We start from the raw sequence: 13,033 nt of genomic DNA, 5'->3' as shown, positions 1-13,033 counted from the left end.
TGAGATTTCACTTACACACACAGCGCGCAAGAACAGTTCTAAGTAAAGTTACATGGATTTAGAAAATGTTTTGTTTGTTTAATTTTAGACGTTCCCTGACGAAGGTGTAGTTACACACCGAAATGCATTGGAACAATGGATTGTCTTGAATTTTGAAAGGAATGAAAAGTGAATAAAACACCTTTAGTTTTTGAACAAAAACATCGTATGGAGTATACATTTCTGAGCAATATTGAAGTTGAACTTTGAACTGAAACCATAGCTGGAGATTCCGGCATTAAATTACTGGTGCCTAGGGCGACACACTTATGAGGCAATAAGTGTGCAACTTGAAGTTACTTTACAAATAATACATGTCCTAAACATTACTGGAGATCAACTTGCATTACAATAGTATGTGTCCTAAATATTACAACAATTGACATTTTAGAAATACATGTACTAAGAATACCTCATATCATTTAGTACAGTGGATTGTACATAGCAAACAGACTGGTTACAGAATTTATAGCTATTATCCTATACTGCTTTCGGCCGGGAAACGTTGTACAGATGGGGCAGGGTCGCGTCATGATGCTGCTGGTAAGAGCTGCCAGAAGATGCTTCAATGGCACGGCCTTCTGTACATGCCAATGTCCCCTCCACCCCAAGCCGTCCTTCCATTACCTTAGGTGCCAACTTTACAGTCGACGGTGAAGTTTCTGGTCGGCAGCAGTAGACATGAGAACTTTAGTTGAAACGGCTGCTACCATTATGCGAAGGGGAGGTGGTGAAGGCAAGAAAATGAAGTAATTTGCTTTTATAAATAACAAGCAAGGAGAGGCAAGCAGCGATGAGTGAGACGGTGAGGAACTGGCTCTCTTACTTTGAAGTCAGAGAAAGAACAGGCTTTTTAGGGAAAACATTGTCTGACATTTGATCTCGGTCTGTGAATAAACAGCAAATGTGACGAGATAAGAACAAGAATTACAGCTATTTACAAAAAAGCTTGGAGCGAGTGAAAAAAGTGCTCATATGAAGTGCTCCTAGACAAAGAAAAAAGAAAAAGTTCTTAAAGCAGTTGATAATATGGGACCATTGCAAGGATACAAGTAATGGGACGGTGCTCCATGGGAGGGAACAATCTACGAAAAGGAGGGACAAGTAGGAAAGATTCGCCATTTGGAAGCAAGGCTGTTGAAAGGAGATTCGAAGAAACAAATAAAAAGCAATGGATGGGCAGTAAGCCCACAAAGTTAAGCGCTCTTGCGGCAAGACCTAAAGAAAAGAACTGTGCTGATGTTTCAGAATATATCAGAATTAGTACAAATGAAGCACATTTTTTTTAATTACTGAAGTGTGGAGAAAAATATTTGAATATGATTGAAACACATTAATACACTAGGGGATGACATCTGCAAACATTATCATTTATGTGCAGTAAAACCATATTTCGGTGTAAATGTAATGATCATTTCAACTGAAAATGTGTTGTTTGTAATGGCAGTGCGCTACCACACCAAGTATACACCACACTACGCCACTCAGCTTCACTCCACTCCACTTCAATCTACCTCAACTCCACTCCAATCGATGCCACTCCACTCCAATCCACCCCACTCCACTCCACTCCAAAGTATCCCAAACCATCCGACTCCAATTCACCCCATTCTAATCAATCCATTCCCAATTTACCCACCGCAATCTACCCCACTCTAACTCAGTCTACCCCATTCCACTCCAATCTACCGTAATACACTCAATCTAAACCAATCTACCCGACTCCACCCCAATCTACCGCACTCCACTCAGATTTGCAATATACCCCAGTCTACCCCACTCCACTTCAATCTACCCCAACTCTAATCTACTCCAATCTAATTGACTTCACCCCAATCTACCTCACTCTACTTCAGTCTAATTTACCCAACTCCATTTCAATTTATCCAACTGCAATATATTTAACTCATCTACACTCCTACCACAACCTACCCAACTCTAATCTACCATAATCTACTGTACTCCACTGTAATCTACCTCACTCCACCCAATCTATCCCTCTCCACTTCATCCAATCTACCCCACTCAATCCAATCTACCCCACTCCATCCAAACCACCCTACTACAATCCACCCAATCTACCCCATTCCACTACACCCTAATCTACCCCACAATACTCCACTCCAATCTACCCTAATACACTCAATCTAACCCAATCTACCCGACTCCACCCCAATCTACCGCACTCCACTCAGATTTACCCCACTCTGCTCCAATATACCCCAGTCTACCCCACTCCACTTCAATCTACCCCAACTCTAATCTACTCCAATCTAACTGACTTCACCCCAATCTACCTCACTCTACTTCAGTCCAATTTACCCAACTCCATTTCAATTTATCCAACTGTAATCTATTCAACTCATCTACACTCCTACCACAACCTACCCAACTCTAATCTACCATATCTACTGTACTCCACTGTAATCTACCCCACTCCACCCAATCTATCCCTCTCCACTTCATCCAATCTACCCCACTCAATCCAATCTACCCCACTCCATCCAAACCACCCTACTACAATCCACCCAATCTACCCCATTCCACTACACCCTAATTTAATCCACTCCACCCTACTCCAATCTACCTTACCCCACTCCACACCAAACTTACCTATCCCAATCCACCCCATCCAATCCACCCCACTCAAATCTACTCCAATGAATTCCACCACACTCTACCCCACCCCAACCCAATCTACCCTACACCACTCAATATAACTCTACTCGAGTCCAATGTACCGCAATCCAAACTACCCCAATATACTGCACTCTAATCTACTCCAATCTATACCCCTTCTATCTACCCCACCCGACCTTGTGCCACTAACTTTTAGCCATGCCGACCAGCAGTCACACTGGTGTACATAATGGCTAAAACTCGTTGCCAAAGCCAATAGCTTTCGGATAGGAGACACCTATTTGTTTTGCCAATGCTTGTTTTCAATGTTTTTTTCCCCCCCATCATATACACACGCAGCAGTTCCCTGCAGCCAACACCAAGCAGGCACAGCTGTTCAACAGTGCCTGGGCACAGCAGGGGATTCCCTAAAGGGCCTGGCTTATGTTTTTTTATTTTTTATTTTTAAGGGTTCCCGGACACTTTCTTGGGGTTCTCGGACCCTTGCAAACTTGTGTATCCTTATTGGACATCGATAGGGTTTCAGACCGAGCAGCAGGTCTCTGAACATCACAAATGTCCACCAGGGTACAAGGACAATTACTGTGCCTGCGCAGACACCTGCCTAAGGTTTGCGGACCTCAAGGGTCATGATGTGGAATCTAACCTCTGTTCAAAATCAGCAATTTCTTTCTACATTTTAACATTAGTCAGCCCCTGTGCCAGGGAGAGACAGGATGGCACCACAGCTCTTTATGGCTTCTTTAGTATTTTTACAGGATGCAGGGAACAAGTCTCTTCATCAAGTAATGGTTTAAGATGTAGCCAGCCAATGAGGGAGCTTCAGGTCCGCAGACCCAACTTTGGGTTTACGTATCCGAAATGGATGACGGGAGAAAAAGCTTCCTCATCCAATCGGATCCAATATATTTTTACATTTGTGTCCGCGAGTCCAGATGCACGGACCATTCATGGGCTAAAGGTCCCGCTAGCTCTATCTTAAATGACTAGTGGCTTAATTTGAGGACCACAAAAAAACACTGCATGAAACTAGCCATGCCAATCCCAAATAGTTTTGTGAAGATTCATTGAACTGTGCCAAAGTTATTATATGTGTAAATATATATAATTATATTACATGGGATTCTGTAATCCCTGTATAAATGGCAGTCTCTAATTTCTTTATAATCAGGAATTTGTGACGCACCAAGTCAGTGATTATGAATAAAAGACGTCAGAACTCAGCTTTTATATGTTATTACAGTCGAGTCCTGAGGGCACAATGCCTGCTGCCAGCGCCAGCAGCTGATGTGAAAAGAAGGTCAAGTCACGAAGCATAATTGAAGCAGCTGTTTACAGCAACAAACATAACTTTGCTTTTATTACTACTGCTGTATGTTACTAGTTTACTATGAGCAGCAGAGGGAGTATGTTTATTAGTTTCCTTAGATAAAGGAAGGGTGGAATCTTTCTGCATGTTTCTACACGTTTTGAGCTACTGCAGCTTTTTGTTTTAAATGGACTTTTATTGAACTGTTTCTAACATCTTTTTGCAACAAATATCTAACAGTTTTTATTTTTACTTTTGCACAAGAGGTTTAAGGTTCATTCTTTATGTTTGCAAACATGTTAGCTGCTGCATATGTACGAGCTACGCACCAAGGTTTGTGGGAAAGGTGATGGTGTGACCATGTATTATACAGGATAAAGTACCACCTGGTGCATATTATAAGATTATTGCAAGTCACCTCAGAGTTCCATAACCTTTGTGTATCTGTCTATCATGAGGTGGTGTGCACTCCTGGAGAACCCTGCAGTGACAACAACATCCCTGGTCAGCCCTGCTGTTGAGGCCGAATACAGACTAGGATTTTCATATCAGGAACTGGAGAAGACTGCGTCTTACCCAATGTAACTGTGCAACTAGAAACACAGTTCCCTCTCCAGACTGCGCATGCCTGCTATTCTTAATGAACACCACATCACTTGCATCCAACTATTACGTGTGATTCTGGCCAGTAATTCCTCCCATGAATTGCGCTATTTCCAGTTCCTCAGCCTGGAATGGGGACGAACAAGGAACGAGAAGAGCTACTGGCCTGTTTGTCTCATGCAGAGTCCCATTACCAGGCCTGTTTCTACACAGGGAGGATGCAGTCCTGTGTGGAACCAAATCTTCTCTAATTCTGCGTGTTCTGATATCCATACCTTCAAACATGGAGTCCCACAAGGCTCAATTTTAAGTCCACTACTTTTTAATTTATATATGAGCCCCCTTGCAAAAATAGCTAAGGAAACTGGACTGATAATGTTCTCCTATGCTGATGATTCTCAGCTTCTCTTTTCCCTTCCACCAACAGGCAATAACGATCCGTCTACTTTAAGAGTAGGACTTACAAAAATCGCTGGATGGATGAAAAAAAACTTCTTGAAGTTGAACGGTGAAAAAACCGAACTTATAATCCTGGGAAGAAATAAAGAACTCTGGGGACCCCAACACTGGCCCCCGGAAATGGTCTCTCCTCCAATTCCAACTAACCAGGCCCGGAACCTAGGCTTTGTTGTTGACGACACACTCAGTATGCACCAGCAGGCCATCAAAACATCAGCCACTTGCTTCGTCATCTTAAAGTGGCTAAAGAAAATCTGCTGGATGTTACCGGATCATACCAAAAGAATTGTCATTAACGCCCTAATAACATCAAGATTGGACTATGCCAATGTGCTGTACTTAGGGTCCAACAATGCCACAATCCGCAAGCTGCAGACTGTGCAGAATGCAGCTGCAAGATTGTTGGGTAAAATTCCTATCCATGCGCCCACTACCAAGCTCATACGTACATTGCACTGGTTAAAAATTGAGAACAGAATCAAATTCAAATCATTATGCTTCATGCATAAAATCTCAACAAATAAAGCTCCCAAATACCTACGAAGTTTGGTACATTGTTACCTTCCATCTAGGACGCTGAGATCTGCAACAGCGAATAAATTTGTTGTGCCCAGAATAAGACTATCACGCATGGGAGGCAGATCCTTCGCATACCTTGGTCCCTCCCTGTGGAACTCCATGCCACAAGCTCTGCGCTCAGAGGTTAATTACATCAGATTTAGAAAAGCCATAAAAACCTGGCTGTTCAACGTCTAAGTCAGCTGTCCAATTACTCTCCATTGAATCACAAGCGCCGGGAAACCCTTTGTTGGGTAGCTGTTTGCGCTATACAAAATAAATAAATAAAATAAATAAATAACCAGAGGAGGAGAATGCAGGGAAACATCTGCACCGTGTGTTCTCGTACTCTGGGGGTCAGTATCGCTCAGTGGGTTCCATCCAAACCCTAATCCTCCCCTCAGAGACTTTCTCAAATCTGCCCATACGCATTTTGAAGAGGTTACATGTGTTAGTATGCACTCCACAAGTCCATTTATAGTAAAACACATACCTTGGGTAGTTTCGAACAGCACTAAATGTGATTTTGTATTTCCTCTCGAAATTGAATCTTCATCTGCAGTATCCAGTCCTAAGAATGATGGAGGCACACACTGACCCCACTCATCAGGACAGAGCAATTCTGCCTTGCAGTTCTGATGTTGATGCTGCGATTCAGGGTGCAGTGGTTCGAGTATGCAGTTCTGATCTGAACCCTCTGCATCAGTACAGGGAGGTTCTAGCTTGTACTTCTGATCTGAACCATGTGCATCTGCACAGGTCTGTTCAAGCTCGTCGTTCTGATCTGGTTTCTGTGCTTCAGGAAGCACTGACTCTAGCTCTCGGTCCTGTGCCACAGTGTGCAGTGGTTCTAGCTTGTACTTTTGATCTGAACCATGTGCATCTGTACAGGCCGGTTCTAGATTGTCATTTGTATCTGGTTCCTGTGCTTCAGGGTGCATAGATTCTAGCTCATAGTTCACGTTTGGATCCTGCGCATAAGGAAGTTCCTGCTTCAAGCATAGGTGTTGCTGTAGGCACTGGGTTTGTTGTGACCCCAACTCATCAAAGGACAATAGCCCAGACTCTAAGTGTTCGTCTGATGACTTCCCATCAGGTGAAACGGGTTGTAGGCACTGGTTCTCCTGGCAATCTTGAAAATCAGAACACATCAATTCTTCCTCCAAGGGATCATCAGGTCCATTCTTATCTGGCAGGGCGGGTTGTATACGGTGGTTTTGCTGTGGTTCGTGCCCATCAGGAAATAGTGGGTGTGGGCAGAGGTTCTGTTGTTGGTCCCAGCTATTATCAGACAATGGAGATGGTTCTTGCTTCAGGGGCTCATCTGGCTCCCACTCTTCTGGGAACGCTAATTGTACGCTCTGGTCTTGCTCTGGTCTCTGCCCATCAACAAATTCTGAGTGAAGGCACAGCTTTGCCTCCTGTGATCTGCATGGAGGATCTGTCTGAGGGCACCGGGATAGAGGACAATCCTGTTGTACTCCATTTCTATCTGGAAACCCAGGCTGCAAGCCCTGGTCCTGCTGTGGGTGATGTCGATCAGTAAACATTGGCTGTAGACAAAGGTTTGGCTCCTCTGGACGCCCTTGAACATCGGTCGGAGAAGAGAGCGTACAGTCCTGCTTTGGTGTATGCCCATCAGAGAACACCGGCTGAAGACACAAGCTTCGTTCCTCTGACCTGTCCAGTTGAGGTGTTGCAGGAGACCCGCTAACAGCACAATCTCTAATACTCGCCGGACAGACCAACACCAAAGACACTGCGCCATTATCTAGATAACCTTGATCCTTTTCTATCCAGATTTTCTTAATCAGCCCAGCGACTCTAGAAGGTACGTCCTCTACAGTATTCATCAAGTTATCCAGTTTGGCTTCCAACTCCTCCAGCATGGATAGAAGAATAATGTGGGGCAGGTTCTCCGAAAAAGGTTCCAGGTCCTGGTCCCTCTGAGCATCATTTCGGATTCTTGAAGTTGAGATGTCATGAAGAGGTAAAGATGGGACTGTGGCTCTTACGGATTCACGTGAAGACAGCGCTGTCACTTTCTTTTCTGGAGCCCGTCTTCTGCCCATTCTGGTAAATTGATGTTCAAGTCTCAAGTGTCTGCAGAGGAGAGGAAAAGAGAAAAGACAACACGTTATTACAGGACAGTTAGGTCAAAATACTCCTGATCAGAGAAAATTGGGAATTTCTTAAACCTGAAAAAAATGGAATCATTAAAATTTCACAATACCCGCAACATAGTTCATATATTATGAAAGGCAAGGATTTGAAATGTGTTTCCAACACTATGTCTGTTCCTTGGTATGCTCAAATTGTACACTGTGCAACCACAGAAAAAAAAAGAATATAGTAACAGCTGTGCAGCAATGAAAGGTTTATAGCACCCTAGCAGACCAGAGTGCACTATCATTCTCACTTGCACTGTACAGCTCTCTTTTGCAATATTCAGTTCAGTGACTGAAGCACGTTCCAACATACCAAACCTCTACAGGATTTACAAAACGCTTGTTATGCCATTGCATATATAGAGAGCATGTTCAACCTGTGGTTTCTTGGAACTGAATCAGAAATACATTAAAGAGGAGATAAAAAATCAGACCAGGGAAGAATCTAGTCTGAATAGGCTTGTGGGCTGTCAGATTTCTGGATGAAAGGAGATTGTACCAAAGCTGTGACAAATAGTCATTCTAAACTAATAAGTTGTCATGATAGCTGCACCTGTCAGTCAAATGACGACAGTCACCACCTTCCCCCAGAATGCCCTGATTGCAGCCGCAGCCAACATACCGCCTGCGCTGCGACAAAAGCTCACCATGCACTACATCCAGGCCCCAGTACAGCCTGCCATATTATACGTAGAGACCCAGCCACAACAAGATGTACAATACGTCCAGGCCCAGCGACAGCCAGCTGATCAGTACATACAGCCACAGCCCCCAGAACAATACATAGCAGCACAACATGCCTACAGAAATGACCAACAAAATTATTATATAAATAACAGAAGGAATGCCCCCAGAAAATGGGGTATACAGGGAAGAGTGAATGGAATGGTACAACTGAGGTTCCAATCACAGCCAACACAGCGCACTTGTTATTATTGCTACAGAATAGGTCACATGCAAAGACAGTGCCGTACTAGACTTCGACACCAAGGCCAGCAACTTATGAGTCCAGCCCAAGGACTAAGCCCCTTTGAATGTGGCCCAAGTCCAACAATAGCTCCTGTGAATGCACGTTTCCATGCAACAGCAACAATAGACACCTATATACAAAATGATGCCCCAAAAAGAAAAATAACTGCAGCACCCAGGTACTAAGTACAAAATAATTTACTCATACCTGCGTCCGAATTCAGTACCAGTTAAAGCAGGCAAGGCATTGGTCTGAATGCAAGAACAGATTGGGGAGGGTGTCACAACAGAGCACTGACAGTTGATGTTCGCGATTACAAAATGAGGTTTTCGAAATTATGGCTCGCGTTCAAGTTGAATGATGCCACTAGCCTTAGAGCAACGTAGATATCGGAGCAGATAATAATAAACTAAAAGAATCTCCCCCAATTTCTTATGCACAGAAATAGTGAGAGAATAGGGGGATAAAATGATGGAATGGAATACACACTAGCATGTAGAGGTCCAATACATTATTGTAGGCCCTTAGGAGCAAAGGGCTAGAATATACGGCGTTTACTCAGCGTGCACGACATACAGAGAACATGAGCCTGTGTTTAATGTGATATTAAATATTCTGGTCAGCATAGCCTACAATTAAAAAGCACATGTTTTTAGATATTACAAGGTGACAAAAGAGTTAACAGGCTTTCTCTGCCGTTGGAAGTAGCACTCTTTGGCCGACCACACATTCTGGGCGTTGAGCCAGGCAGGAAATACACTTCCTGTGGTTTGTAACGAGAGTTTTAGGCAGTTGGAACACCGATCGCAGGATCACACAAAATGAGAAATATACACATATATATATATATAAGTATATATATTCCAAAAATACGGCGTTCCAACGAGCACTAGGAAAACAACACCAGGACTCCGGTATAGTGCACCAGAGCAAAAGGGTTTATTACGTCATAAACCTTGCGGCGCGTTTCGCGCTTGAAAATATATGTGCATAAAAGAAGTAATATGTATGTATATGAATTGTTTTGTTTCTAGGTTCTTCAAAGCTGCAGGAAATAGCGTGTACTTATACTGTATCGTGAATGTGCTAAAATGCTTCTTAAGCAGTACATAAGCCAGGGACTAAAATATTGATTGTGCATTGACAAAGCCAAAAGGTTAACAAAATATTTGAGGCCTACTGGTTTTGGCAAGGATTGTTTATTTTTATGTTGCAAAGAAATAGTACGTACCTGATTCAAGTAGTTTAGTGAAATGTTTTAGCATTTCGTTTTATTAAACTGGGGCAGGTTGTGAACAGGTGTCACTGTGACAGAGATTTTCAAATATGTTTGACATTGAGACAAACTATAGCCCAACATTTTTTAAATTCCTTCTTTTAGATAATGGATTTTTCCTTAAAATATCTTATAGAAAAGGCAATATAATTCCCAGATTCTTTCCTTCATTTGGAGTTCCCTCCATACCCCAGCTAGCCAACATACAGCATACAGCAGTGAATAGTACTGCTATTGCCAGGCCGGTTGAAGTACAGTTGCAGACTTCAGATGGTTGAGTATATGTTTTACCTGCTTTAAAAGTTTAAATACCCTTGGAATTATGACAGTATCATGTTTTTGGTGCTTAGTGCATTTTTTAAGTTAATGGATGTTCCAAGGTTTCACAAAATTATTATTTATGCATCAACACAAGTGAAAACTCTTCTGAAATAATGAAAAATATTAAAAACAAAAAAAGTTTGTATACACTAACATGCACTGCTAGGTTTTCTTTTAAAGTCAGGTTTCCAGGAAGTGGGGCCACATCAGTTCTGGCCTTTGACATATCAATAATGGAACACAGATCTTGGACCAAAGACTTTTGGAAATAATAGACTACTAACCAGCAGTTGTCCCCATTACCAAGAGGAAAGAAATAACAGAACAGACTTCAGGGTCAACCCTGCAAACTAGAGAAGATTAACTTGTTTCCATTTGACTGTCCAAGAGGAAGAAGGCGGTGACAGCTTGGTCGTTTATGGATTCAGACGTAGCCACAACACCTGCCGCACAGAAGTGTCTTATCTAAAGTTATGTATTTTGTATTATAATATTTTGCAATACTGGCAGAAGCGGCATTAGGTAGATGGAATTGGTTTTGTCTCATTGTGTTAATAGGAAGACTTGTATTGCTCATATTTTTGAAGTTGCCAATAGCAACAAAGTCACCTCCAATATATCTGTTAGCACATGGAGTAAATGGCCCTTGCAAGCATGCAGAAAGGTTCAACAGTCCCTCTACCAGCACAGTTAGCATCCCAGAATAATTGTATTTGCAACATGTGTCCTCATCGCCCTCCCCTGATGGAAGTAATAATGCAATAATAAGAAATAGTGCCCAAGCAGCTAGACAGCATCCTGCTCACGATTCTCTATACAGCATGTGATACAGTCAGATGACAACAATAGGTAGACAGAAGACTAAGGCGCACGGTTACATGACTCGTACACACCCCATGCAGGGAGAACAGATAGATTTTCTCACCTAGGCAGATACGACCACAGACTATAGAACACCTCCTGCAGGATACACAAACTAATGTCAGATTATTGAGGCCACTGTCTCTAAAGTGTTTATACATAGAACAGGAAGGGACCACCCCTCCACCTCAATGATGCATGAGGTCATCACTGACACATGCAGAATAGAAGTGAAGGCAACAAGGCTATTATAGATGACTGTTCATGATATGGCCCATAGTGTAGTTTTTTTTTTTGCGGCATCAATGGGTTTATGATAGCAGGTTCTATGTCAGACTAACGTTGCTCCGTCCCCCACACCCTACATTGCCCATGACAGATTAGAACGGCGTTGTTGTTATTCGCACAAAGTTACGCCCATGGCATAATTGAGTGCCCGAGGTTAGTTAAGGTATAAAGAAGCGCTATTAGGGCAACATAGGGTAGACTAGGATTATAAAATAAAATAGACAGGTTGTCTACTTAGGGTATATAAAGGGCAGCATAGGGGAGACTCGGATTATAAAATAAGATAGACAGGTTGTCCACTTAGGGTGTATAAAGGGCAGCATAGGGTAGACTAGGATTATAAAATAAGATAGACAGGTTGTCCACTTAGGGTGTATAAAGGGCAACATAGGGTAGACTAGGATTATAAAATAAGATAGACAGGTTGTCCATTTAGGGTGTATAAAGGGCAGCATAGGGTAGACTAGGATTATAAAATAAGATAGACAGGTTGTCCACTTAGGGTGTATAAAGGGCAGCATAGGGTAGACTAGGATTATAAAATAAGACAGACAGGTTGTCCACTTAGGGTGTATAAAGGGCAGCATAGGGTAGACTAGGATTATAAAATAAGATAGACAGGTTGTCCACTTAGGGTGTATAAAGGGCAGCATAGGGTAGACTAGGATTATAAAATAAGATAGACAGGTTGTCCACTTAGGGTGTATAAAGGGCAACATAGGGTAGACTAGGATTATAAAATAAGATAGACAGGTTGTCCACTTAGGGTGTATAAAGGGCAACATAGGGTAGACTAGGATTATAAAATAAGATAGACAGGTTGTCCACTTAGGGTGTATAAAGGGCAACATAGGGGAGACTAGGATTATAAAATAAGATAGACAGGTTGTCCACTTAGGGTGTATAAAGGGCAGCATAGGGGAGACTAGGATTATAAAATAAGATAGACAGGTTGTCCACTTAGGGTGTATAAAGGGCAGCATAGGGGAGACTAGGATTATAAAATAAGATAGACAGGTTGTCCACTTAGGGTGTATAAAGGGCAGCATAGGGGAGACTAGGATTATAAAATAAGATAGACAGGCTGTCCACTTAGGGTGTATAAAGGGCAGCATAGGGTAGACTAGGATTATAAAATAAGATAGACAGGTTGTCCACTTAGGGTGTATAAAGGGCAGCATAGGGTAGACTAGGATTATAAAATAAGATAGACAGGTTGTCTACTTAGGGTGTATAAAGGGCAGCATAGGGTAGACTAGGATTATAAAATAAGATAGACAGGCTGTCCACTTAGGGTGTATAAAGGGCAGCATAGGGTAGACTAGGATTATAAAATAAGATAGACAGGCTGTCCACTTAGGGTGTATAAAGGGCAACATAGGGGAGACTAGGATTATAAAATAAGATAGACAGGTTGTCCACTTAGGGTGTATAAAGGGCAGCATAGGGGAGACTAGGATTATAAAATAAGATAGACAGGTTGTCCACTTAGGGTGTATAAAGGGCAGCATAGGGGAGACTAGGATTATAAAATAAGATAG

The 13,033-nt window shown here is 42.4% G+C and overlaps 1 protein-coding gene across 1 annotated transcript in view; it reads right to left on the bottom strand.

The window, feature by feature from the left end:
* LOC147736847 (uncharacterized) overlaps window positions 1-7,680 on the bottom strand; it is a 48,984-nt gene extending 41,304 nt beyond the window's left edge. The window contains exon 1 of the mRNA XM_086952709.1: window positions 6,102-7,680. Coding sequence (XP_086808835.1) covers window positions 6,102-7,680 — 1,579 coding nt within the window. The remainder of the gene's footprint in view (window positions 1-6,101) is intronic.
* Window positions 7,681-13,033: the final 5,353 nt, after the last annotated feature.

Source organism: Lissotriton vulgaris, chromosome 1_2 (genome assembly GCF_964263255.1).
Source record: "Lissotriton vulgaris chromosome 1_2, aLisVul1.2, whole genome shotgun sequence".
NCBI lineage: Eukaryota > Metazoa > Chordata > Amphibia > Caudata > Salamandridae > Lissotriton > Lissotriton vulgaris.
The sequence above is the reverse complement of the archived record's forward strand: the minus strand, read 5'-3'. Positions and strand labels throughout refer to the sequence as shown.